General features: G+C 49.4%; 1 protein-coding gene across 1 annotated transcript in view; it reads left to right on the forward strand.

The window, feature by feature from the left end:
- CSMD2 (CUB and Sushi multiple domains 2) overlaps nt 1–23,140 on the forward strand; it is a 225,893-nt gene extending 202,753 nt beyond the window's left edge. Inside the window, 17 exon segments of the mRNA XM_065650363.1 lie at nt 1,402–1,575; nt 2,296–2,484; nt 4,993–5,166; nt 7,266–7,448; nt 10,182–10,358; nt 11,108–11,287; nt 12,493–12,666; nt 13,917–14,090; nt 16,344–16,417; nt 17,061–17,172; nt 18,954–19,133; nt 19,709–19,774; nt 20,182–20,343; nt 20,906–21,018; nt 21,709–21,796; nt 22,303–22,441; nt 22,981–23,140. Of these exon segments, the coding sequence (XP_065506435.1) occupies nt 1,402–1,575; nt 2,296–2,484; nt 4,993–5,166; nt 7,266–7,448; nt 10,182–10,358; nt 11,108–11,287; nt 12,493–12,666; nt 13,917–14,090; nt 16,344–16,417; nt 17,061–17,172; nt 18,954–19,133; nt 19,709–19,774; nt 20,182–20,343; nt 20,906–21,018; nt 21,709–21,796; nt 22,303–22,441; nt 22,981–23,140 (2,519 nt within the window).
- The last annotated feature ends 4,666 nt before the right edge of the window (nt 23,141–27,806 follow it).

Consider the following 27,806-nt stretch of genomic DNA (forward strand, 5'->3'; position numbering starts at 1 on the left):
TGTCGTTAAAGCAGAGCACTGTTGGGCTCTGAAATGAGGTGCCTTGAGGCTTTATTGCTTCTGAAGAATCTCAGGGCACCGCGTGTGTCAGCACGTTATAATTTCCTATTGTCCTGATATTTTCTCTTTAAACCTGCTACAGTTGCTTCCTCTGTGTTAACGGGTCTTTTTGATCCGTGCCAACTGCAGGGAGCCTTTTTTTTTCTGGGACAGAATCCATCGTCTGCTTCAAAACATGTATAATCATATTCAGAAGTACCTCAGAGAATCTGACATCTGCTTCCTGCAGCACTGAAAGGCGGTCGTGCTTCGTATTTTTTAGACCCATACCTGTCACCAGCTTGCGTAAGGAATAAATTCCCATCCCTATGGTCTGGTCCAGCCCTGGCAGTCAAACGTGTTATGGATCTTTTGTGGGAGTTTCATCTTCCCCTCTGGCTTCTGGCTCTGGCAGCCGTGCAGCGAAACTGCTGGACTTTTGCTGATGGACCATTACCCTGTTTCAGCGTGACAATAATCAATATTGCTTTGTCCTCGGCTGTCGGGAAGATGTCGCGTTCCTTAAGCAGCCAGAAATCTCTGTACGGCACATCCTGGCGTTTCTTTGGTGCCGTGGAACCAGCTGCTCTGCTCGAGGCAAAGGTCTCCAGGCTTCGCTGTATCCTCCCTGCATCACCCGCCTCTGCCAAGAGCGGCCCAGGCAAAAGCACTTGGAATTTCAGCATTTTCTGTGCCTTTTCCTCTGCACCTTCCCTGGGCCTTGTGGGATCCTTTAGCCCTTTACCTCGGCGCTGGCCCAACCCAACATCAGCCGCAGGAACGAGAACTACACAAAAATCCTCATTTCAGGGATGTAGAAATAAGGATTTTCCCCTGAAGTTTTTCAAACTTAAGGCAGGAAGATTTAAGCTTTCTAGGCCATATGCTAGAAACGTGATTTTTCTGATATTTTTCCTCTCTTTTAACTGTCCCTCCAGGTGTAACTTTATACTGCAGTGAGCATAGATCTGACTTACACCGGGGAGAGGGAGGAAAACATCGGGTTTCATGACTGTGTGTGTGATGCCCAGGGTAATGTAAGGCAATAGATTAATAGCAGTAGCTGGGATTTTTGAAGAGGAGCTCCAGGGATTTACAGCATAAGTCAGTAGGATGCTGGCACTCAGCTGCTTGGAGAATTCAGAGAATTTTGTATGCCAGTAAAATGAACAAAGGTACCATGCTCGCAACGTGATTCAGTATTTCAACAGTGCTGGCTACAAGTCTTTGAAGTTGTTGTGGGTTTCAGGGTTGATGGGGGCGGTATTTTTATGATCCTCCTTCCTTGGGAACTTTTTCCAATGGATGTTCCATTTTTTTTCCAGGCAAATAAAAGGTGACATCTCTGATTTCTAATTGCAGCCATCACGTGCGGCCACCCCGGCAACCCCGCCAACGGCCTGACCCAAGGGAGTCAGTTCAACCTGAACGACGTGGCCAAGTTCACGTGCAGCACCGGGTACCGCCTGGAAGGAGCGTCCCAGTCCCAGTGCCTGGCCAACGGCCAGTGGAGCAGCACCCTGCCCGTCTGCCGCGGTGAGTCCTGCGCCCGCCCCGCTCCGACAAAATGAGATGCGTTTAACCTATTGGTTACTCTGGTTCCTAAAATCCAGCTTGACGCTGTCGTGAATTCGTGTAGCCAAATCTTGCGGTTTGTCTGAGCGGTGTCAGAACACCAAGGGCTGTGTAAAGCTCATGCAACAAACTTGATTTTCCCTTGGGCTTCACTCAAAGCTGTTAATGGACACTGCCCAGCCCTGCAGCCTCCAAGACATTGAAATATGTGTTTTAAGTGGGGAGGACATGAGAAAATCTCAGGCCAGACCCTTAGGAGATGGTCATCCTGGTGACTCTAGACCAGTTTGCTCAAAGCAAATGCTGTAGTTGTTATGCAGAGCCCTTTCTCCATCCCAGCTGCCCTGCTTCCATTGTATTAGCACTCAAATTCACTTAGCGAATTCGCTCCCCTCCCTGCACTCCCTTCCTCTGTATTCCCTTAATTCCAGTATCTCTGTCGATACTGTGTTGGTCAAGAAATCGGTTTATTCTCGGCTGGCTGACGTAAGTCCCGGTTTGGGGCCAGAGAGGAAGGCTTTGCTGCTGACCCTTGCATGGCAGTGCAAAAAAAAAATTTCTTTCATTGTGAAATATGTGATTTGCAATTTTTTTCCCCTTTCCCCACTCATTTTTGGGGAATCCTTTGTTCTTTGTTACACCCTTTGTTTTGTATTTTTTTTTGTTGTTGTTTGTTTGCAGTTGTAAACTGTACTGACCCCGGGCACCTGGAAAACAGCATCCGACAAGTGCAGCCGAGTGGTCCTCACAGATTCAGCTTTGGAACAACTGTGTCGTATCAGTGCAGCCATGGATATTACTTATTGGGTACACATGTCCTTACCTGTCAGGGGGATGGCACTTGGGACCGTGCCCTCCCACAGTGTCTTTGTAAGTTCTTCAGAATAATACCCATCCACCGCAGGTCTCCATCCCATGTGGTTCTCTGTCGCTTAGCGGAATGGTCACGTAAAAAATCGGGATCCAAAGCCCTTTGTTAATCCGTGGGAATCATTCCATCAGTTTTGCTGTCCTCAGAAGGAAAATATGTGCTCTGAGGAGAGAAATCCTGTTGGGCAGGGGTGGTTTCCCTCTGCAGGGGAAAGCGGCTCCCGCTGGGTTTTACTGGGTCTGTGCAGCTCCAGCAAAAGTCTGGCAGGTGGAGGAGGGCAGCAGAACAACTGCAACACGGATCTTTGTAACAAGGAGCGTGCAATTAGCCCGACTGCACACACAGCGTATTTAGCACCCCTGGGTTTCATACACCCACTCATCCCCACAGCTTTGGCGGGGAGAAATGACCGCAATAGGGAAATAAATAAATGCAGCCTTTATTCTGCTGCAGCGCAGGTGCTGAGGGGGATTTGCTTCCTGACCCTTTTTTACAGCATCCTGGCCCTTTGCCACTGTGGTTTGCAGAGAGAACTGGGAGGTTCTGGCTGATGGTTCAGCTTAAGGAACGTTTCCAGTAGCGCAGAAAGACACGAAATCCTCCTGGTGGGCTCGGGCTGTAGCAGCAATACCTAGTCCAGGAGATATCCGTGTGTTGCGTGGAAGATGTCAGTGGTGGTGTCCCTGTCTTAGATGGGGAAAACCAAAGTCCAGGGTGTGTTGGAGTTGACGTAGGGCTGCCCAGGGTGGCAGAGGCAGGAGCGGAGCAACCCCAGCACAGCCAGAACGTCCCGTTGGAGACTAAAGCAGCTGCCAGCTCGTTACCTGGCATAACGAATCGCCCAAGCAGTCAGAAATGGAGCTCCTTGAGTTCAAAGCAGCTTAGCTGTTCCAAAGCCATGATTGTATCTTTTTTTTCTCTTGTGTTATCCTTCAACACCGGGTCATAAGCAGTAGATTTTGGCACATTTTCCTTTCCTTTTGTTAGCAGCATGCCACCTTGTCGCGTTTGCAGCACCCTGCACAGGCCATGGGGATTTGAGAAGTGATAACCGTGTTTTACCGCAGCTGCAGGGGCTCCGGGAGGGTTGGTACCTCTGAAAACCTGGGAGCCTCTCGGGCTCCCTCAGTGCACAGCTTTCCAGCTCAGTAAAAGGGATCTCCTTCCTTAAAATGTTGAGCATCCATTGACTTGGAGGATGTGGGGGCATTCCCAAAACTTTGGAAACTCAGGCCTGTTTTACAACTGATTGTCTGGATTTGTGGGCTTAATAGTTTAACGAAAAAAATAGTAAGAGTTTTTTGCACGTCTTTGTGTTTTCTGAAGATGTGCTCAGTGCTGCAACCCGTACCTCTTTAAGGTGTTTATAACTGGGTACCTAAAACTATTAGGCACTTCCTAAAACATAAATTAAGAGGGTTGATCCCAAAGAAGCTTCACTTGCAAATGTCTCCTGCCTGTTTCTGAGGAGAGAATAAACCAGAGTTGATCCCCTTTGAGGGGTGGGAGAGCGAGTCCAATAAGTAAAGTACACGGGAGCAGAGCCTAACGCATCAGAAGAAACAGTCTTCACACTGTGCACGTAAATCCTTTAAAAACCTCAATACCACCACAGGTTTTAAGCTTAGCCGAGGCTGCTGGAGTATCTGTTATTAAATTGTTAGTTACAGTGTGAGTTTAAGCATTAGCTATCAAACCCATTTCCTTGCAAAGCGTCCTTGGTTTTAGTCACAGCTCTGCACCAGAATATTTCAACACCCACATGCCCAAACATACGCGTGCTCTCCTTTTTATTGAAGCATACATCATGTTTTCTACCTAATGCCAGTATTGGTATTTTTAGACTCTAGCAGAGGGAGAGAAGATATCCGTTACGGACGCTTTCCTTCAGAAACCAAGTGGTGCATGGTCTTTACGCTGAGCATCCCCATCCAGACCTGTCTAATAGCCCCCAGATCTGTTGGAGTATTTGTCAACAGCCTCCTTGTCTGGGCTCTGATTGCTAAGCTAAAGTAAACCTATTAATTATTGTTAGCGGTGGTTTCTTACTAGCAACGGTCGAGGGAGCAGCGCTCAGAATCTGCCAGGATAATGTGCTCAGGTGTGACACGGCATCGATCGCAGCTCCGTGTCGCAGGACCTGGCGGGTGAGGCTGTGCACGGAAATACTTGTGTTTAAGAAGGGCTGAGATTTCCAAGGAACCTGCAGAATGCCTGTCAGTGTCAAGACTGGGCATTTATGCATAAACTCTTGGCAGCTTTTAGAGGATGAGCTCGTGTCCCCCAAAAGGAGACCGGCGCAAGGTCTGCTGTGCCACACCGGCCCCGTGGCATGAGCCACCGAGCGTTTGGTGGCCTCTGGGGCAGACGAGGGGGTTTAAGCTGCCAAGAGCCCTTGCAGCGACCTCAAACGCGATGTACTTTGCTGTGTACCTGCTGCATCTGCCTTCGAACGAGCATCACGGGCAGTTCCCTCGCGATTGAACTGGCGCGTCTCTCTCTTGCAGTGGTCTCCTGCGGCCACCCCGGCTCCCCGCCCCACGCGCAGATCTCGGGTGACAAATACACCGTGGGCTCCGTGGTGCGGTACAGCTGCCTGGGGAAGCGGACTCTGGTCGGCAACGCCACTCGCATGTGCCAGCTGGATGGGCGCTGGAGCGGGTCCCTGCCGCACTGCTCAGGTGAGGTGACCTTCGGGAAGGAGGGGACAGGGCAGTCCCGTCCTCCTCTGCCACCTTTATCCCGCGAGGTGACAGCCTGGTGTGCTTTGAGCTGGAGAAACACACAGGCTATATTGCGGAAGATTCTGAAAATCGCTGCTATTCAGTCCCCTGCAACTTGGATGATAAGCGCTGGCAGAGAGTAAACCGCTCGCCTTGCAAGACGAGAAATAAATCACTGCAGCAAATGGTGACGGTAGGAGGTGTGCTGCAGCCTGCTGCTTTACAGGTTTCTCCATGCAGAGTCCGTACAGGATGAATGTGTCTTACGCAAAATCAGGTCTTTGCATCCTGGATTGCAGCATCTGACCCTCCTTGTCATGCATTCCAACAAAAGAAGCCTGTGTGGCCCCTTTCCAGGGCCTGACATCTGCTGTTATGGCACCACAGCAGTCCCAGGTCTGCACACGGCGAGTGGAAGCTGGTACAATGAGTTTCCGCATCATCAGCATCTCCGCTGAGAGCGGTCTGGCAGCAGAAGTCCATCCCCACTCCCGTGCCAGAGCAAGAAAGGTTTTACACAGAAAACATCCTGATAAGCAAAAAAAGCCTCCCCAATGAGATGGACTTGGGTCGGAGTCCTAGGGGATGTAATGGCATGCGCCTGCCAAGGCTCCCGGAATAGGGGTGCTGGGGTCTCAGCTCCTGGAAGGAAGGGTGCTGGGTGGCTGCAGGGTGCTGTGCAAGCTGTCCCTGCGCCGCCCCTTCACGTGTTCCTCAGAGAGCACAGAGACAGACAAAAGAAAAACTCAGCTGGAGCAAAGCATGTGGGACGAGTGTTAATTTTTAATTATGCCATTTAGATTTAGCAGCTCCCCTTGACCAAGTTTAACCTCCTCTTTGCAAGGGGAAGAGAAAGGAGGCAGAGTCATCCTTGTATTCAGAAGCCATATCTACACAGTTCTTGATCTGTAGCTGCTCAGAAGGGTTTTCTGCTCTATTTCGTGCCTTTTCCCCGTATGCTTTTCACTGTCTCTCCTGTCATCTTTGCGGGTGGATATTTGGAAACGTTCAGTGCTAGTTCCTGTTGACATCTGTTGTGTGTGGCTTTTCTGAATGGCTGCGTGGAGGCAGCTTTGGACCAAGGCCCATGGCGTTTGACAGGTCCTTTCTGAACGCCCAGTGCCTCAGAACCATCATTTCTACCCAAGGGCTTGAGGAAAGGCAGAAAATACCTACAGCCTGACAGCAGCTTTTGCCAGGTGAAACAAAAGACTTTGATAATAAGTCATTACATGAAAGCAGCTGCCGAACCTGGAGCATTCTCCCCCTGCTCTTTACAAGCAAGTACATTCCCCAGATGATGAATATGCTCATTATGTTTTATATTACACATAACACTGCAAAGGCTGTACCTGCAGCAAGGCACAGAAGGCCCAGGAACTTCATTGCTAGCTGCAGGAGTGAAATAGTCTTTCCTGGCTTGGGGGTGGATGTGTTTGCTCCGACCGTTAGCAGAGGAAGCCAAGAACAGGCAGACCCGCTGTGAGGCCGTGTCGGGCACCGAGGAGGTGGGCATTTCTCCAGAGAACCCCTGTGAGGCATCTGCTCCGGCTGCTCCCTCCCTCCTGTCCCCAAACTTAAAGCCGGCAGCTCCGAGCGTTCGCAGCTTGTGCAAGCGGATGTTTCTCAGCTGGATCCCTCCCGCTTCTCTGCTCCAAACCCAGCAGCTTCTTGTTCTGCAGATACAATGGGGTGTGCTGAGGTGGCTCGGAGCACGTCGTGATTTCTGCTCGAGGGGGGAAACCACCCCCGTGACTGATGCTGGCAGCCGAGCGCTGTCTGCCGGAGCAGCTGCTGCGGAGCGCGGCTGCAGCTGGGCTCCATCTTGCCATTCACGAGTTATGTTCTGCCACCAGCTTAAAACCAGTGGGCTCCTGGAGCCTGGGAACGTTTCATCTGGAATTTGACCGCTCTGCTGAGAGCCGGAGTTAAACGGAGTCAGCCACACGACCCAGATCCATGTGCTGACCCTCTGAACGCGTGCGGTTGAGAGGGAAGAAGGACCGAACCCCGTGACTTTTGCTTAGTTGGCTGATTTTGTGCTCTTCTCTTACCAGGAGGCAGCCAGGGCGTGTGTGGTGACCCGGGGATCCCCTCTCACGGCATTGGGCTGGGAGATGACTTTGACGTGGGCAGCGTGGTGCGGTTCAGCTGCGAGCCCGGTTACCTGCTCCGGGGCTCGTCCGAGAGGACCTGCCAAGCCAACGGCTCCTGGAGCGGCACCCAGCCAGAATGCGAAGGTATTTTTCCAGCCCCGCGTCTCGCCAAGCTGCCGAGGTGTCCCCAGAGTGACGGCAGCAGGGACGGCCGCCCAGCCAGCCCGTCCCCTCTGGTTTAGTCGCCAGGGACAGTCTGGTGCTCTGAGAAATAAATACTCTTGTTCAGTGTTTCCTCTGAATTTCATGTGTATGTCAGGGAGCCTCGATTCTCCACCTCCAAACATCCGCAGGTCACATCTCACAGGAGGGTTTTTCAGTGCTAGAGGATGAGTGTCACCTTTTTGCGAGACTGTGGCTCACATTCCCTGGGGTGAGTTTCTCTCAATCTGCATCGTGTATCCAGCCGGGTGATCAGAAATGCCCCGTTTTGGTGTAAGATCCGTGGGTACTACTGACTAATTCATTGTTGCTTTGTTGAGGAAATTCAGCAGAACAAGGAATGTCAGTAGCTTCAAACCTATGTTATAGCCGGAACTGGCACATGCAAGAGTCATTTACATTAAGCAGAAACGCAAAATGCAAATTACAATCCAGTTAGCATATTTTCGTATTTGAAAACCCAAAACCCCTTATTTTTCTATTTGAAGGAATCAAGTAAGACCCTACAATCCAATCTAATAAACCTCCATCCGGATTCTCTGAGCTGTGCTGCTCACTGCGACTGTTTTATAAAAGTGTTTAAAATTCAATTGGGGAAAGAACAAAAGCCAAAACGAGGCAGGATACCAAATGCAAGGAGACCTGGGCAAGTGCCTCTCTCCAGCTGATTTGAAAGCCAAAAGCTTGGAGAGAGTTTGTAAATGAATTGGAAATTTATTCCAAATTGATGGAGCTCTTGATTGAAAAGACACTGAATCATGTTATTAATACACTCAGGTCTCGGGTTTTTTTCATTCTCTGTTTTTTTCTTTCGGTGGAAAGGCTCTGTTCATTAATCTCAGGATAAATAACCCATCAGGTTCCAGAGGCACCAAAATATGGATCTCTGGCAGATTTTTTTTTTCCTCATACTTTATGAATAATAATAACATTATGCCTATAATGTAGTCATTTAATGTTAAGTGCTGACTGGCCAATATAGGAAGGTAATTTGCAGTGATGAGCAGCGTGCTGTGTCTCCGTCATTTGTATTCGCAGCGAGTTGCGAGCGCTACAAGGTGTTCTCCTGCCTCCGCTTTGTTGTGTTCAGCTCTCTGGAACGGGTATTTATAGGAGAGGGGGAGAGAGATGAATTTGGGGCTTGGATTCAGGGCAAGACGAGAGCTGAGCGCCCAGGCAGGGGGGTGGAAGGAGGAACCTCCATCCACATCAGTGGATGTGCCTGTGGGATCTTTGGGATTTATACCCTGTTCAAAATCTTTGGGATTTATACCCCGTTCAAAAGCCAGTGCCATAACCAGTTTTATTTGGGGGCCTAATTCATTTTACGTCTCTCGCTGAAGTCCATGGGAATTATTTACCCACCTACTGCTCACCTGCATGATTAGATCCTATTTATATTTAAATTATGATTTTAAAAGTTCAGACCTTTCAACCTTACATTTATGGCTTCTTTTATATCCAGCCTTTACAGGTCACAGCCGATGCACGCTGCTATTAAACCATTTCCATGAGTCTCCCTGTAGTCACAAAAGTAATATCTGTGTGTTTGGCCACATGCACAGGTGGAGGAGGCTGGGCAGGAGAAAACAGCTGATGTATGGGCAGGCAGTGAAACACTAATTTAGAGCTTTTTCTGAGTTGATAGAATCTGACTTTTATCCCAGCATCTCCTGGAAGTGACACCGTGTATCACAGAGACGTTGGCTGCATGAGAAATGGGTAACGAGAGAGCACCTCGCATGATTCCAGTGCCACGCAGAGTTTCTGTGCACACAGTCCGGAGTGGTTATTAGTTTCCTCCTGTCAAACAGATATGTCTCCAACAAGCTCATATATTAACCGGCTGTCAGCAAACTAAGCAACAAGGCAGAGGAAGATTCCTCTCCTTGCACCGGTGGCCTGTGCTCATTGCTTTCCTGCTGGGGCCTGGAGCTGCGCTTCCCCGTGGAGAACGGCTGCAATATTCACAGAATTATAGAATAGCAGGTTGGAAGGGACCACTAGCATCATCTGGTCCAACCTTTCTTGGCAAAATGCACAATTTAGACTCTGTGTGTGTGCTGGGGGGGAGTCCAGGGCAGGGCCAGGTCACCCTGTGCGTGCACAGACTGATGCTCTTGCAGAGGTTGTGGCACGTTGCTGCAGGGGTGGGAGCCCGGAGTTTGTGGTTTAAGCCAGATTTGTGGTTTAAGCCTTTCCTTGATTCATGCGATTTTCTTTTACGTCCTGTAATTTCAGAGTAAACGAGGGCGGGATGCAATTATTGCGGGTGCTTATTTTGTCGTGACAGGGCTTCGTGCACCACCATTCACTCTGGTGCCCTTTTATTGCTGTGGTGCTGAGGTACTTTAGACATAAAACTTGGGCACTGACAAACCTGTAATTGTGTTCCCCCAATGTTCTCCGTACCAGGGATGCTGCTCTTGGCCTTGGGACGTGCTGCCCCTGCTCCGAGCAGGTATTTGGGATCCGGTGATTGATTCTCCTCGGAACAGCCTGTTCTCTCTGAGCTGATCCAGGGGCTTTGCAGCTAATCTTACTTGTATTGAGAACAGCCAGTTGCAGGAAGAATGCCTTGTTTTTTCGGTTTTGGGGGTTATTTGTTGCTGTTTGTTTTTCGTTTTATTTTAACTTTGCCGTTTTGCTTTCTAGTTATATCCTGTGGAAACCCCGGAACCCCCAGCAATGCGAGGGTTATATTTAACGACGGCTTGGTTTTCTCCAGTTCCATCATCTATCAGTGCCGGGAAGGCTATTACTCCACAGGAGTGCTGAGCAGGCACTGCACAGTGAACGGGACGTGGACTGGGACCAGTCCGGAGTGCACAGGTGAGCGCTGGGATGGATTCCTGGAAGAGGAGGCTCTGGGGACAGCTCGTCGGGGTTTATCAGATGCTCGCTGTGGACGTGCACACACACGTGTGCCACGTTGAGAAACTCGGCTAAACTGTTCGGTGACAGCAGCAGCCGCTCAGCCCGCGATCTCTACGGGTACCTAATGGAAAACTCTTGCTTTGGGTTTGTTTTTTTTCCAGTTGGATGAAGGCAGCTCTGTAATAACTTTTGTGAGGAGATGTCAGCCGACCTCAAGGGCTCTCCGGGGCTGTGAACGTGAGGATTCTGGCTCCAGAGCCCGTGGCGGAGCTGGCATGTTTCCTGCAGCAGGAACGGGGGCGATGGCAAACGTGGGCTTGCACAAGAGACAGTAAATAGGGCAAAGAGAGGAGACAGTGCCATGGGCAGTTCTTCCATCTAGCCCAGATTTTTTACCCAGGTTTTCTTTAATGTTTAATGTGTGTTAATGCTTTTTCTTGCAAGGTCTTAATGTGCTGTTAAGATCACTGCTCAGTCCACTGAGCAGAAGCAAAGTTTTCTCTATGCGCCGTAGCCCAGCCTGCTCCATGGCTAGTCCTGCTCTCCAGATCCTCTGTGCTACAAGCACTCCCTTCTCCACCATCGGTGGATTAGATCCTGCATTGAAAAATGCTCAGGACCATCAGGTTTCTAGTTACTGCAGCTCCAGAAGCGTGAGACAAGGGATGGTCAGCCAGAAATGCTTCTTTCTTTTTCTTTGGCAGTGATCAACTGTGGTGACCCTGGTGTGCCGGCCAACGGCATCAGGCTGGGCAGCGATTTTACCTACAACAAAACCGTGGTGTTCCAGTGCACGCCGGGGTACATGATGGAGTCAGACCGGGCGTCTTCTCTAACCTGCACGAAAGACCGAACCTGGAACGGCACCAAACCTGCCTGCAAGGGTAAGACTGGTTGCTGTGAATACTGGAGGATGTGAGTTATACATGCCACTAAGTTTTTGTAACCTGTGACAAGGTGATAGGCAGCACCTGCTGCACGGTGCCCGCGGCCCAGCCGGGAGTTTCTCGGTCCTATCATTCAATCTGTCCCCTGTGTTTATGGCACTTATGCAATTTTATCAACAGAGCATGAACACCTTGCTATCTTTAGGTCTATCAATCATCACAATATGTCTGGGAGGGAGGTGATCGCTATTATCCCTGTAGTAGAAAAGGAAGAGTGAAGCACTGAGAGTTAAGTGACTTACTCTTCACAAAAACCCAGATCAAACTCGAATGAAATATTGTGTTTTGCAAGCACACACTTTTTGGCATCATCTCGAAGTCTGAAAAATGTTTCCTCCAACTCCTTTCATTATTTCTCAGCTCCGAGATTGCCTGTGCAGTTCAGAGATAGGAAAGGGAAATAATAAAGCAGTTGCAGGACAGGCTGGATCTCTACTGTGAATGTTTTACTTGCCCACCAAGTGTAGATAAGGCCCGTAGCAGCATCTGTGTACTCCTTCAGCAATCTGGAAAATTCAGCTGTCATGATTCCGATATAAATGCAGACCACATAGAAACCTCCAAATACACTCCAGTTCCTTCAGAGGCTGTAAAGAGCAATTCTTAACCCTCCTTTTTCATTCTCTCTGCCGAGCTAATATTGCAGGAATAATACAGAATGCGGCCAGAGTCTCATTTGGAGGCCAGGCTGATTTGCATCTTTCCCCGTGCTCCTCTGAGCTGAAAAGCAAAGCGCTGCAAAAATGTCATATTGAAACACCCTGGAGTAGATGAAATACAGACTGGTGGTTGATTCAACTGCTAATCTGAAACTCAGCCAGGTTGTCCAAAATGTGTGAATCTTTCAGGGAATCTGAGATGAGCTTTCACACTAAGTCAGGCTGGATTCTTACCTTTGGCTGGAAATGAACACTGACTCAGAAATCTGACTTGGAGATTTGGGATTTGGTTAACTCCAGACTTCAAAGTAAAATCCTGGGGTTTACAACGGCGCACACACAGCTGGAAAAGTTTGTACAGCCCCCTGCTAGGCCAGTCCCAGGAGCAGAGTATCACTTTGATCCTGCGCGGATTTGCTTCTTAATGGAAATAACTACGCCGAGAAGTTAAGGGACCTGAGCACGCTTGTGTTTTTCTTTCAGCCATCCTCTGTAAACCCCCCCAGGCCATCCCCAACGGGAAGGTCGTGGGCTCGGACTTCAGCTGGGGCTCCAGCGTGAGCTACGCCTGCCTGGAGGGCTACCAGCTCTCCCTGCCCGCCGTGCTCACCTGCGAGGGCAACGGCTCCTGGAGCGGGGACATCCCCCAGTGCTTCCGTGAGTAGCAGCCGGCTGCGTGTCCAAGCGTTAGTTGGGTGGAGGACTGTGCTTGAAACCCGGTTCTTTGATGCTCCGACTCCAGCATCTCTGGTTTCCATGTAGCTGATTTTAGTGTCCACTCCGCCTTGCTTGGTAGTATCGTAGGGGGTATGGATGAACCGTTCTCAGTTAAGTTAAATATCTGGTTAGAATCATGGAATAGTTTGGCTTGAAGGGACCTTCCCAGCTCCCCCAGTGCCCCCCCTGCCACGAGCAGGGACATCTGCACCAGCTCAGGTTGCTCAGAGCCCCGTCCAGCCTGGCCTGGGATGTCTCCAGGGATGGTTCAGCCACCACCTCTCTGGCCAACCCGGGCCAGGCTCTCACCACCCTCAGGGCCAACAATTCATCCTCATGTCCAGCCTGAATCTCCCTCCTTTAGTTTAAAACCATCACCCCTTGTCCTGTATCTGTAACAAGGAGGCGGTGGTGGCTGTGGGGACACAGTCGGTCAGTCCACCTCTTGTAACAGTGATGGAAGGTCACATTTGCAACGAGTCTGAAGTTCTTACATGTTCCTGTCCACTGGGCATATTTACAATGGGCTGTTTGTCCGTGTGTCTCCCCAGCGACTGAGTCTTCCGCAATCAGGACTCTTGAAACTGCCAAAGGCTGCAGAAAAAAAACCTTTGGCAAAGGGCACGGTGTTGTTGCAGCAGAAGTTTGGAATGTTTTGTGAAGGCAAAGCTTTGGCTGGGTGGAAACCTGCGTGCTTGATACAATAGCTAATGCAAAAAAATTAGTTAAATGTCTTATAATGATAAAGGCAGCTTGGAGTTGCTTTTCTTGGCTGAATGGCTGGCAGCTGCACAATAGCCATTTTCATATTAAATCATACAAAGCCCTCACTCTGTTCCTTGCACCTTTCCCTGGATCTTGTATAATTAATGGGCTTTCTGTGTGACATGGAACCATGTAGCAATTTGACATCGTGCAATTAGAGATACATTTTAAAACTAAGCATGCTGTTAGGGAAAAAAAAAAAAGATGGGGGAGAAGGTGGAAGTTAATTAACAGCAATTGACAAAAAGAGAGAATTAGAAGGAAAGTAGCCAGCAACGCCTTCTGCCGCTGCCAGTTCCCCGGTCAATCAGAGTTTGATGGCAGGGCGTGGCGAGGTTTGGGGTGTTAATAGACCCATCTTTAGCTTATTAACATTGCTCTTGGGGAGGCTGGTGGCGATGCACGTGTCTCTGTGCCCGTTGCAGCTGTGTTCTGCGGAGACCCGGGCATCCCCGCGCAAGGCAGGAGGGAGGACCGAGGCTTCACCTACCGCTCGTCCGTCTCCTTCTCCTGCCTGGCCCCGCTGGTGCTGGTGGGATCCGCCCGGAGGTTCTGCCAGTCGGACGGGACGTGGAGCGGGACCCAGCCCAGCTGCATCGGTGAGGGGACGCTCCTCCGTCCGCCAGCAAAGAGCTCGGGGTTGTCACTTTTGCTTTTCCATTTGTAACAAAGTTGGTTTTCTTTTCTGGGTTTGCAGAAATTAGCACTTTTCCCTGAAAATCAGAATTATATAGAGATGATGCTTTTGTAGGAATAACAACCCCTGGATGTATGAAGGTGCTGTAGACGGCGATCAAAACCCTACCAATGGCTTTGCCTAGCTGAAGTACTGGGATTCAGGCTGAAATTTCCACACCTTCCTCAGGTGCCCATTTTCTGGGGCTACCAGAACCCTTTGAAACCTCTCGGAGGTGTATAATCATAATTAGTCACAGCATTCTTCGCCTGTTTAAAACTCAGGCTATGTTCTTGAAGTCTAGGGCTCCCATGGTGATAAACTGCACGGGCTGTGTGCTCTTACCTTAACTGTCTGCCTGAACACCAAAATCATCCCCTTATGTGGGCGTCTGGGGCAGAAACTGATCTCAGGCTGTTCTTCACGGTTTTCAATCGTTCTAGCTACATCTTAAATGCCTCACCAGTTACAGTAACTTAAAAATACTTCTGCCTGAAGCTCCAAGTTTCCTACTGATTTCACCAGGAGCTTTCTCATGTACAAAGGGTTGGGAGCACCTGCCTCCTGTTGTAAATATTGGCTTTAAATGCTTCATCACTTTCTTGCAAGTCTTGTCTGGGATCTTGTTGTACGTACGTGGCGCTTGGTCCTCCAACGTGTCTGTGGTTAAGCCCAGCGAATACAACTGCTCATGCCACTGATGGGCTGTATAGAATTTATCTCCCCAAAACAAACCATGAGAAGGAAGAAGGCTTGTGTGTCTGCAAAACCTTAACCCAGAATGTCGGTTTCTGACACCCAAAGTGTTGTATTTATTCAGATCTCTTCCATTTTTGAGATCCATTTGATTGCCAACGCCGCAGACCCCCTGGATGAAGCCAGGAGACTGATGAGACTTGCGCCTCATCCAGCCACACGGCTCCTTATTTATTTATTTTAGATGCCGTGATTTATCTGGGGGCTTTTATGGAAACTGCATCAGTGACAAATGACAAAAGCTCAGCAGAAGCAAGTGATGGAAAACGAATTGGCTTGTGCACTGCAGCCCCAAATTGGCCACATTTTGTATCATTTGTTGAGTTACTCACCGCAGCTCTGAGGACCTGGGGATGACACCAAGGGCATCATGTTTCAGCGTGAAGAGATGGATTAGTCAGATCATAAGGAATAAAGGCATAAAAATAAAGAACCATGCCATTAAGTACAGAAGTTGTGCTCCATTGTCCTATAGCTGCAGGCTCTATTGACAGGCCACTGTGCTGGATTGTGGAGACTTCTCTTAATTTATTTCTCGCCTTGCACAATCCTGTTAATCGGAGTATTTTCATTAAGTGTAGAGGTGGATTTGCTGCGGGGTTTGTGGTCCTTCTTGTTGCAGGAAGAAGGCTGGGCAGCCGGAGCAGACTCTCCTGTGGCACTGAGGTCGGTGATGCTCCAGCCACCCCAGCCGGGTACCAGAGCATCCCTGTGAGCAGCATCGCAGCTTCGCTCTGTCCTGGGATCCCCAGGAGCAGGGAACGTCCTGCTGCCGAGCTGCCTTTCAGACAGAAACTGCTCTTTCCTTCGCTCGCTCTGGGATGCTGATATTAACGTGATGCATCTCTGCCTTAATTCTGTTGACACTCTGCTACTGTCGACATGGGGGAAAAAAAAAAAGTGATGGATGCTGGAAGAGTAGCAGCAGGTATTCCTACCGAACTGTGTGTATTCTCCTTCTGATAGATGGAAACCAAACGAGGTGTAAAGAGAGATTATGTATCTGAGATGCTTTAAAATTTCCAGCTCCATGTATCAGTGTGAAATCGCGAGGTTCCCAGGTGAGCGAGCGAGTGATGGGGGAGGATGAAGGTGCTGGCCCAGGGCACAGTAGAGGACGGAGTCACCGCAGCCCCCGTGGCTGGAATGAGAGTCATTCCTGACGCAGGATTTAGTTCTTCAGTTTTTATGTTCCTACGTTTTCTCCTGGGTGCTGGAGTGCCTCTGGTTAGTTTGCGTTGCAGCCGTCAGGGACTGAAGAAACAAGAAGATCCATGTATTTTTCCTTGTTGCTTTGTATTCCCTCTGTAGCAAAAATATTCTTGTCTCGTTGCAAAGGCAGGGAGCAGGGAAGGCAGAGCTCTGACGTGGCTTCCCCAGCCGCTCCTTTAAAACACCATCTCTGTTCTTTTTTTCCAAGACCCCAGCCTGACGACATGTGCGGACCCCGGCGTGCCGCTCTTTGGGGTGCAGAACAACTCCCAGGGCTTCCAGGTACTGTCCCAGCAGCGGGTCCCCTCGCCTGCCCCCTGGTACTCACTGGGGTTTGTGTCCGAGTCGTTACACAGATTAACATCTCCTCCCAAGAGCAGGACGTCCCGGTGTGCTGCATCACACCTCGGAGTGCGTTTGTACGGGATTAACTAGCAACGCGTTATTTATTGTATTAATTACAGTGCTAATTAATAGTTATTAGTGTAATTAGCTTTCACATTGGAGACATAATTTCCATTCGTTTTCAGACCAAATTCTGTGGGTGGTTTTCTTAATCTCTGCTCCCGTACAGTGTGAAATCAGTGGAAAGGAGAGGAAAACCCAACACGATTCCCCAGGGTGTTGCAGCTCCAGCCCCCGCTGCCGGCCCTGCGGGTGCCCGTTCCCTGCTAATTAGTTCTCTTAATCTTGAGTTTTAATGAAATAATCTAATTTTTAATTAATACTGAGACACAGTATCACCTAAAAGAAGCAAATCCCTGCGCAGTTAAAGGCTGCAGCTTTCCAGGGGCTCTGAGAGTTTTCCGACACCAGGGCAGGGAGGGCAGAAAGCAGGGGACTTCTCTTCCCAGCACAGAAAAGATGAAAAGTACTTGTGCATTCTAAGGCTGGGAGTTCAGTGTTGGATCTCCTGCTCTAACAGGTCGGCAGCATCATCTTTTTCAAGTGCCAGAAGGGATACCTGCTGCAGGGCTCCACCACCAGGACCTGCCTCCCCAACCTGACGTGGAGCGGCGTGCAGCCCGACTGCGTCCGTAAGTCCGGTGCAGCTTTTGTCTGAGGACACCGGTGCCTTTACCGGTTTTTCACCTTGACCTTAACCGTGCTGTTACCTTGTTTTGCTGCTGTGCATCATGCAAATTGCTGGTAATCTGGGGGGCGAGCTCTGAGAAAACATATTATCGAAGAAAAGGGAGATCGCACAATCACTTTTCTCTCGACATGACCACTTCTGATTTCAGATGAGATTTTTTTTTACTTGGCCCTTCCTCAGAGACATAGTTTCAGGTGAGACTTTGGTTTGTGCTTCTGAAACCGCATTTGATGGCCGAGATGTGAGCTTGCGCTCCAGGGACCAGGTTAACATTTAGCCAGAAGGGCTCTCCGCCAGAGCAGGATTTCTTCTCATGTTTAATAACATGTTGCTCTTTTTCTTCAGCTGTCTGTCATTTTTTTCCCCTGCTACACCGGGAGTTTAATGTATTTAAGTGGTAATATCCATCATGGCCTCTGTATCGGAAGTATTAAAAAGCTTTTCCCTTTCCCTTGTGAGGTGGTTTATTGGTGAGATATTTTGCCGCTACCAAACCCTGCAGGGGCTCGTTCTGCAAACAGCCCAACCGGGGCACCCGCCCTTAAAAACTCTTACATGTATCCTCAGGGCAGAGGGAGGTGGTTGCTCTGGAAGGAGCTGCAGTCACCTGGGTGATGGGAAAGTGTCCCCAAAGTCCCCACATTCCCAGGTTTCAGACCGCAGGGATGCAGCAGCAGCTGTGGCTGTACGTATTTTGCTCCTGGCGCCAGGTGCATTGAAATCGAGATGCTTTTGGCTTTCCCATGCCAGCGAGGACCACCGAGCTGTTGCTTTTAGGTTTTGCATAAAGCTTTCTCCATCCACAGCGGAGCTGGACGCGGTTACTGCTAAGGAGAGCTGGGCTGCGCGTTAGTCCTCCAGCTTTCCGGGTTTTATATTTCATCTTCTGTAAAACAAGGATGAAGATAATACCTCATGAAGGCTGCCGAGGATTTGTTTTCATTCATGAGCGGTTTGAGAGCTACAGAAAGGGCAAATTTACGGCGCGGGTGAGAGGGAGCTTCCCGGCTCTGTGATTTATTTGTTTTGTGTTGTAACTTCTCAAGGAAAGTGGTGACACGTTTACAACAGGACTGGATAGAGCAGGGTGGGCAGAGAGTTGGACAAGCTCAGCCTCGACTTCTGTGGGCCAAATTCTGAAAGTTACTGAGCAATTATAGGAATTTATGAATGTTGCGCACTTGAGGACTTCCTGTGTGATGCTGTGGACAGGTGGGTGCAAATTATTGGAAGTGTGGTGGTGCTATGGAGAGAGGTTACACAAAACCAGTGTACTCACTGGAATCACTGGTTTAATTTAATGGGTCTTGATGTCCCATAAAAGCAGTTTTTGGCCTGCACATAGACCAGGGACACAGTGCTGCGGTCGGAGCGCAAAGGAAGAAGGGAGGTGTCTCCAGCATCATTTGGTTTTGACTTTTTTCCCTTAAAAGGTGGGGATGGCAGAGCCTGATTTTCAGTTCATGGAAGCTGGATCTGAGTGAAGGATCCCCTGAGAGCTTCAGGCAGAAAGAGCAATTGAGCCGGCGAGGCAGGGGAAGTGGCCTCATTAATTCGTCTGGCAGGGAAAAATCCAGGCATGGCATTGCCTCCCTCAGCGAGCAGGGAAAGCTCTTGCTGAAAGAAGCTCTCTTAGGAGATTTCTGTCATCGTGGTGTCACTTTCCTGCCTTCCTCTGTACGACTGGATGGTCTCTCATCTCATTGTCCTTGTGCTTTTCAGCTCACCACTGCAAGCAGCCGGAGACCCCCTCCCACGCCAACGTCGGAGCTCTGGATCTGCCGTCGCTGGGCTACACCTTGATCTATTCCTGCCAGAGCGGGTACTATCTCACCGGGGGCTCTGAACACCGAACCTGCAAAGCAGACGGCAGCTGGACAGGAAAACCACCTATTTGCCTCGGTAAAAGCTCGGGGCAGCACGGCCCTGCTTTTGTGTTGCCCTCTGCAGCGGGGAGCGGTGCAGCCCGAGGGAAAACAGGGATTTTTGTGAGACCAGCACACCAGGAGCTGTGTTGGCCGAGCTGGCTGTGGGCTCACAGCTCGCACGGGGTTCTGCGCAGCTCCCAGGGGAGAGACGGGGGATTTTCCACCCGATGGTTTGAATGTCGAAGCATCTGCACAAGACAAAGATTGTTCTTTAGCTCACCTACCTTTTAGCTACCTCAAAGTCTTCAATCAGGAACATGTAAAGGAACAAGAGGAAACGGCCTCAAGTTGCGCCAGGGGAGGTCGAGGTTGGATCTGGGGAACAATTTCTTCCCCAAAGGGCTGTGGGGCATTGGAACAGGCTGCCCAGGGCAGTGCTGGAGTCACCATCCCTGGAGGGGTTGGACAGACGGAGGTGAGGTTCTCAGGATGTGGGGCAGTGCCAGGGCTGGGGGGAACGGTTGGACTCCATGATCTTGAGGGTCTCTCCCAACCCCAGTGTTTCCACGATCCTGCATTCATGGGCGGTGGTTTGTCGCTCTCTTTCAGCCGATGTCCGCCCCAGCGGGAGGCCGGTTGGCACCGCGCGGGACCCGCCGCTCACCAAGGTCTCAGGTACCGGAGCAGAGCGTCTCTTCCAACCAAAATGATTCTGTGATCCACTGTCCCAGGGCACTCCGGGGATTCAAGCCCTCCAGGATGTTTTACATTACAGCTTTTTAAAGAAAAATGGGTTTTGTTAGCTTTTCCTAATAAATTAATTTGAGGGTGGGTTGATTCTTAAAACTTCAGTGACGTTTTTTGTCAAAACAACAAAATTAAAGTCATCAGCTTGTTTGTTCTTCTTTTTGGCTTTGTACTCAGTGATGATAACACAGACAGTGGGTGGGATTCAAGATACCTAAATACGTATTTGTGAATTCGAAGAAAGAAAGAAATTTGCTCTATTTCACTTTCCGAAAAATGGAAATAAATGGCAATACGTTTGTTTTCCTGCCTCCCCAATTTACTGTGGTTTCTAGTGCCTGCTGATGTGTTCGCAAGGAATTCCCTGTGGAAAGGCTCCTATGAATACATGGGGAAGAAGCAGCCTGCAATGCTGTCTGTCACCAGCTTCGACCCTGTCACCAGTAAAGTCAACGCCACGTTGATAGACCACAGCGGCGTGGAGCTCCTGGTGTCCGGTAAGGGGGTGACGTGGCCCTTGGGAAGCATTTACAGTCCTCAGAAGGTGTCTCGGAGCAAGGGGCAGCGTGTTCTGCCATGTCGATGATGTTGATATTCTGGTAGAGCTTTACAGAACCACCCAGCTTTGAAGTCTCCGGTCTTTGATCAGACCAAGACAAACAAAATCACATACCTGAGTTTGCTTTAACTCTACCTGAAAGGCAGCTCAGCCCAGTCCATTGTCCATTCCCTTTGTGCTGGACTTGCAGTCCAAGACAAACGAGATTAAAAGTTGGGAGCGACCCTTGTCCCTGCCCTCCGTGGAGCATCAGGGTGTTGCTGATCTGGCAACAGAACCTAAACATGAACGGTTGAGTCTCTTCCCATGTGCAAAATGTCTTTAATACCCTGGGGCTGGACGTCGGATGGTGTTTGTGCTGTGTTTCCCACTGACAGGGTTGGTAGGAGTTGTCCCTTCTAGACGATGTCATTTCTCTGCTCCCTCAGGTAGAAAGTTAATTACGTTAAGCTCAAAGAGAGTCACTGTGGTCTAGTGATTAAAAGCCACTTAATTTTTAGGCGTTTACAAGAAAGAAGACGTGCACCTGCTTCTCCAGGTTTACCAGATAACGGGGCCGGTGGAGATCTTTGTCAACAAGTTCAAAAACGATAAATGGGCTCTAGATGGACACGTAAGTGCATGGGCACCCATTTACACAGGGGCCACCCACGCAGCTCCTCCCGTTGCTATCACAACCTGGCTTTTCTCTCACTGAAGCTGAGGGAATGTCTCCTTTAGCTGGTGGCACAATGAGGCTGCTGTCCTTCGGTGACCTGCCTGTTTGAAGGGGACATCAGGTGTTCTTCCAGCACACAAGATAACGTTACATGACAGTTGGCTCTTACGTGCTCCATGGCAGCTGTATGGTTTTTTGTTGCCCTATGGTTTTAAATCTCTAAGGCTTCAGATGACACTAGAGGAGAAACCAATGTGATTAATTCCATTTTGACATTTTGTATCTGTTAAACATCAAGCTAGAAGAACTAATCTTCCCCTACAGAGTCGATTTCTGACTTCCCGTGTCCTTAAGAGATCCACGGGAGCTTAGAAGAAACACGCACCTGGTTCACCCAGAGCCTTCTCTATCCCTGGTGCATCAGCAGCGTGTTCTGTAGTTTACTGCAAACAAAACTTCTTTTTTCCTACCTTTGAGATGTGAGAGTCTTAACAAGTTATTGGGCAGTCAGACTTCTTAAAACGTGCCACAGTTTTCTGGGCAATTGAATCAAATGAAGGCTATGCATGAACTTGGAAGAGACTGTGACTAGCTGGGTGCTAAAATCCCAGGGAAGCGTTGAACAAACCTGTTATCTCGTTGCAGGTTTCGTCAGAGTCGTCGAGCGGGACGTTTGTGTACCAGGGCTTTGTGCGCGGCAAAGGCTTCGGGCAGTTTGGCCTCCAGAGGCTTGGTAAAGTTCCTTTCCTTAATACTTTTTCCCTACCACAGGGAAGTTTCTCCATCTCACTTTCTGAAATCACAGAGACACTTCAGAGCTCAGACAACCCCAGGTCTAAGCTCCTAAATCGCTCTTAAAATGTGGCTTGAGATCCTCAGTCTCTTAGGGCTTTTGGAATCTGACCCTGGAGTCTTGTCACCTTTATGGAGAATTAGATGCTCATTATTGCAGCCTTTGAAAGTCTCCCTTAAAGCCTAACTTCAAGCATTCAAGTTTGAGCATTTTGGTAAGATAAATCTATTTACATCTCTCTTTAATTGCACTTCTAAATAAATGATGATGTCTAAGGTAGGCTAGATCTCCAAACCATTCTTCATGCAGCTCAGACCTTTTGGTTACCTTTCACAGCAACACGTGTAATCATCTTGTTCTGTTGTTGAAGATGTAACCTGTAACTCAAGCAAACCCCATTTCCCACAGCGGTGTTTTGAAACGTCTTTACTTCTGCTGTGTTTCAGACATCAGCATGATGGAAAATGATCCAGAATCAATAGGACACCATTTTGCATCAAACAGCAGTTCTGTGGCAGCTGCCATTCTTGTGCCTTTCATAGCCCTGATTATTGCAGGGTTTGTGCTTTATCTCTACAAACACAGGTGGGTTTCGGGAGTGATGCCAGCAGGTGAAACAAAATCAGGGGCTGACAGAAATATTTGTGAGCTTGACTTGAAAGCACTCCCCCTAGACCTGGTTTCTCATTTAATTCAGAAGGTGAAAAAATAACGGAGGAAGCATGCATGGAGGGGTGAGGGTGTTGGGAGAAGAGAGTGCTGAGGGCTTTTATGACCATTAATAAGATTTGTGGCAACATTAAGTGGGATAAGGCAAAGTAAATTTCATACTTCAGCGTTCAGGCTGGCTCTCTATCTGGTGTAAATTAGTTACTTCTCCTGATCCGTGCATCGCTGTGGAAATGCAGAGGGAGCACGCTCAGGGCTACAGCAACGCCCAGGGATGCCTGTGCCACAAATCTATGGTCAGATTATCCTATAGATCCATTCTGCCTTAACCCAGGGCGTTTACCCTCTTCAAAAGCAGCGTTTTTCCTTTCCACCGACTCCTTATCAGGGATATTCAGTTGACTACAGCAGGAGTAGCTGTGCCCTCTCTGGATTCTCTCTCTGCCGTCCTACAGGAGAAGACCAAAAGTCCCCTTCAATGGCTACGCAGGCCATGAAAACACCAACGTCCGAGCAACGTTTGAAAATCCGATGTATGACCGAAACCTGCAGCCCACGGACATCATGGCCAACGAAACGGAGTTCACGGTCAGCACTGTGTGCACGGCCGTATAGCACCGAACCCGCCGCGGTGAGTGGCAGAACGGCAGCGCCAGAGCGGGACGGTGCCACCGCTGTCCTCGTGTTTGTCACCTGTTGAACACGGGGTCAAAACGGGTTCACAGGAGCGCCCAGATTGCCCAGGGGAGCATCTCTGCCTGAGGCAGGACCCAAACCAGCATCCCTGTCTCTGGGTCTCCAGTACTCACTGCCGCTTGGGGCAGGACCTCTTGAGGACCAGCGGCAAAGCAAAGCCAAATAGTCCTGTGGTGACAACAGTCACCACGCGAAGGGAAATGTGAATCTGAGACCGTTCACTGTGTGCCTGCAGACAGGGTGTTTTGCACAGTGATCAGAGGAGGGTAAAGCAAGGGCTTAAGAAGTTTGCCGTGCAAAGAAGTAACTTAATGTCATAAACAAAAGTCTCCTGTGGTCTTTAAAAGCCCTTCTAGGTGGGAACATTCTTAGTTTGAGGGAAAAAAAAGCAATTGCAGGCTTTCCCAGCATTCCTGCGTGTAATAACCAACTGTGTCCTTCTCTCTGTCCCTTCCTTTCCCATCGTCCCAGATTCCTCCGGGGTCGGTGTCTGGTGGATGATTGTGTTTCACCTCACTAGTCTCCATCCATTCCCTGCCCACCTCCCTCCTCCCAACCTTGCTGAGGCTGTGGAGAAGCTGCTACACCTCGCTGGACTCTGTGAACTCCCGAGAGACTGCTGGGTTGTCCTCTGGCGTCCTCCCTCTCCGTCCCGCCGGGGGTGATGGAGCCAACCAAAGGTCCGCTCCGGCGCAGCGGGTCTCAGCCCAAGGTCACGGCCAGGGGAAGCGGATGAGGTGATGGGAAGGCTCTTACAACCTGCTCTTGGTTATGTGTTCCCAGAATGTGGGGTCCCACCAGTGCCCCCCACTGCTTTTGGGAAGAGCTCGGACAGCAAAGAGTCCAAAGCAGGTTGTGCTGCACAAGGTGCTGATGGGCGTTGATGGGAAATACCAGTGTGGGACGGGATGAGTTCTTGCTTTGTCTTTTATGTGGTTTTGTGGGTCATTTCTTTGTTGTTTTCTCTAACCCAGGGCTTTTGCGGAGGAAGATTTTTTTCAAATGAGACCTTTTCGATGAGAAAAGCAAAACTTTACAAGCTTTTCCTCTCTTCCTCGTATTTAATTTTCCTTGGGGCATTCTTGCTGGGTTTTTTGGCCCCGTGTTCCTTTCAGGCAGCTCTCAGGGCCAGTAAGGAAATATTCCCCCATCTCTGGCCCTCTACCAGCAGCTGCTAAAACCGTGTCCAAACACCCTAATCAGGAAATTGCTGACAGACACAGAGGGACAAAAACCTCTTTAAAAAGAACTCTAACAAGTACTGATTTTTTTCCCCCAATAGCATTCAAAAGCCTTTGCCCTTTCCATATTGATCCTCCAAATGGCAACGCAATAAGAGTTTTAATTTCCATCCAAAGCTGTTCCCTTTATTTCCCAGGGGCAGAAAGGTTGCCTTGGCTTTCATGAGAGCAGATAAGGCGGCTTGACATTTTTCCTCCCTTATAAGAGAATGATGCTTTTGTGATGACACTGTCCTCCTCTAATAAAGAGGAGCGCTGCTCTTGTTGATTCAGGGCTTTAGTCTGTTTGGTTTGAGTCACCGTTTCTTAGACCAGGCTGGAGGCAAGGAGGAACAGTTGCTGTTTTACAGACTGTAAATCGGGTGAAATCCAGCTGGTGTAGAGCAGCACGTGTCAGTGAAGCAGCTTCTTCTTACAGAAGACTTGAAGGGAAAACAGAATTAAAGCAAATGGGGTGGTGTTTACATCCATGCTTGCATTTAAACACTGGCTTTCCCCTACCTAATGTCAGTTTTGCCTAATGAAAACCACAGGGTAGGGTTTTTTCGGTTTTGTTTATTCTTTTACTCTGTATGTGTGTGTGTATGTGTATAAATATATATTTTATTTTTTTTTACTTCCGTCTCTTATTCAGCGTTCTTAGAGTAAGCAGCGTTCTACAGCCTAATTAGCCAGCCTGCCAAAAAATGCCACCTCTGCTCCCCAAAGCGCGCAAAGGTGCTGTGATTTATTCCTGAGAGGTGGGTGCAAGCGCCCGCACGAGCCAGAGCCCAGTCCAGGCGGGACGGGAGCCAGCGAGGTGGCAGCTCAGGGCCGCTGTGGGCCCATCACACAGCACGTCCCGCAGCTCCGGGCGCTCCCAGCTCCTGCAAACCCAGGGGGTGATGGTTTCGTCTTCCAGCTGGTGGTGGGACTCGGTCCCTCGGGGTGGCCTGGCAGCGGGGCCGGTCCCTCCCTGGGCGCCCCCGCGTTGCGGGACGGGGACCCCAGAGCAAGCGGAGGGGTCAGTGAGGAGAGGGGACCCTGAGCGGGCTGTGGGTGGCACTCGGGATGGGGTCAGGGCACGTGTGCCCTCCGGCCCGTCGGTTGAGCGGCTGCGGTGACGGCAGGAGCCACCTCCCCGTCCCGCTGGTGTCACGAGAGCAGCATCACCCCCGGGTCCCTTTGCCTGTGTGTGCACGCAGATAAGCTGGTTCTGACCTTCAGTGCTGCTCTCCTGGCACGCGTTTGACCCCAGAGTCCCTTCCAACCTAAATTATTGGGTGATTCATGCCCTTGGCCAAACCCACTGCCCATTTTCCTGGCCATAGTCTGGCTCCCGAGGGCAGAGCCGCTTTGAAGCCCCTGGTGCCAATGATCGCAAGGTCCTGGCTCCTCTTTCAGTACCCAAAATTCAAACGCTCGCAATGTCTCGCAACAGCAAAGCCTGAATCTTTCCAGGCTCCTCTCCCTGAGCTCAAGAACAAACCTCTCCCAGCTGCAGACGGTGCCAAAGCCCCGGCACAAACCGCGGGCCCAGGACAGCAACAGCAGAGCCCAGCGCTGCTCGCCAGACCCGGGGATAGGCAGGAGAACCTTGTGCCAAGGTGGGTAAAACGACCCCGAGATACTTGAACACCAAGGCAGGGAGAAGGGAGGCTCTGCTTAAACCAGACTTGCACCTTTCAACCCATTAAGTACCATTTTCTGCTGTTGCCCGAGCAACAAAGGAAGCGGAGGGGGGTGTTGTCCCATTTTTTTGCAAGCTGGCTGGGACCTGACACATGACATTCTTCATCCTTGTGCCCAGAGGACTTGCATTATGTTTAAAAATGAAAAAGAAAAAAAAAAAAAGAAAAAAAAGGAAAAAACTAAAAAAAAATCCCTCTTTTGTACAGAGATATATTTTTATGACTCAAAAGTTTGTACAGTTAAAAAAGACACAATGTAAATGTTTTTTTCATTATTGTAGTAAACAGTAGTGGAAGATCAGCTTTTTTTGTAAATGTAATAAAATGTATAAATATGGTTTACATAAAGGTGTAAATATGTAATCTATACATACACTTGGCTTGTCTGCAGTATATACAATTTAATTTATCTGTCTCTGTATATGAGGCTTTTCATTGTGTCCAGGCATACTTTCCTGAATTTGAAAGCTATTTTAAATTTTTGAATTAAAATAAAATATAAATTTTTGCATTGCTTTTCTTACTTTTTTTTTTTTTTTTTTTTGGCCTGGTGCCTCTTTCCCGAGCTGCCAAAGGTTTCTTGCGGGGTCCCTGTGGATGTGACGTGCACATCCACACGACGACCTGCGCCCGGCTCGCTCTGCTCCGCGGCGATGGGATGTCACGTTATTCCAGCTGCGCTCCCAGATCGGTCCCTTAGAAAACAGGTACTTAAACAAGCCTCAAAGAAACAAACAAAACCCTGTGATTTATTCCTCAGCATCACTACTTGCAAAAAAAAAAAGAGCACGACTGTCCAAAGTGAGACCAACTGCTGGTAACGTCTCTCTCAGTCCAGGTCTGGGGCTGAATTCACGATGCTTTTTGAACTGGAAATTAATTTGGCAGAGAATTTTCTAGTTGGAGAGGGACGTTGAATATGTTGTTACACGTCTCCTGTTGTGCTTTCTGAGATTGCTGAATTTCTCAGTGATAGATAGGTGCGTTTTCATTTCTGGTTTCCTCGGTGGAGTTTGTCGATGCGGTTTTTTGCTCCGACCTGTATTACAGGAGTTCTGCGCCGGTGTTTTTCCTACAACGTTGACTCGAGGATGGGAGCTCTTGGTGCTCCCTCCACACCGCAGGTCAGGAAGGTGGAAATGATGTTTCTTAGAGTGACCCATGGGGTGACAACCCTGTGCCCCAGTCCCCACAGCAGATGAAGGTGCGTGGAGAAGCAAATGTCCCAGCGGGACGGGGCTGTGAAGTCCTCCCGTCTCTCAGGGCTCCCAAACCCTCTGCAGACAGTCCCCTGAGAAATAAAGAACATTTAAACCACCTTGGCGCATCTAACCCCTTCCAGCAGGTACCAATTTAGCCAGCACAATAAGCATTTACAGAGCTAATGAACAGCCGTTTATATCAGCATTTTGTAAATGAGTGATTAACTCTTCGGGGTGTCCCATACATAGAGTGTACCTGCAGCTCTGGCTCTCCTTTGCTTTTTGGCACAACTTAGCCTAAAGAAAGGAAATCTTGTACTAATTGTTTCAATCAGGCAAAGCAGCCACCCTGCTCGCTCTCTGGTTCTGCCTCTGGCCTCGCTCCACAAAAGGAGGTTTTGGTATTTATTTATTTTATCGAGAGATGCTGGTGGCTGTGGGGGTTCCTGGAAATGCATTTGATACTGAAGAA

This window comes from Caloenas nicobarica, chromosome 23, assembly GCF_036013445.1.
Source record: "Caloenas nicobarica isolate bCalNic1 chromosome 23, bCalNic1.hap1, whole genome shotgun sequence".
Lineage (NCBI taxonomy): Eukaryota > Metazoa > Chordata > Aves > Columbiformes > Columbidae > Caloenas > Caloenas nicobarica.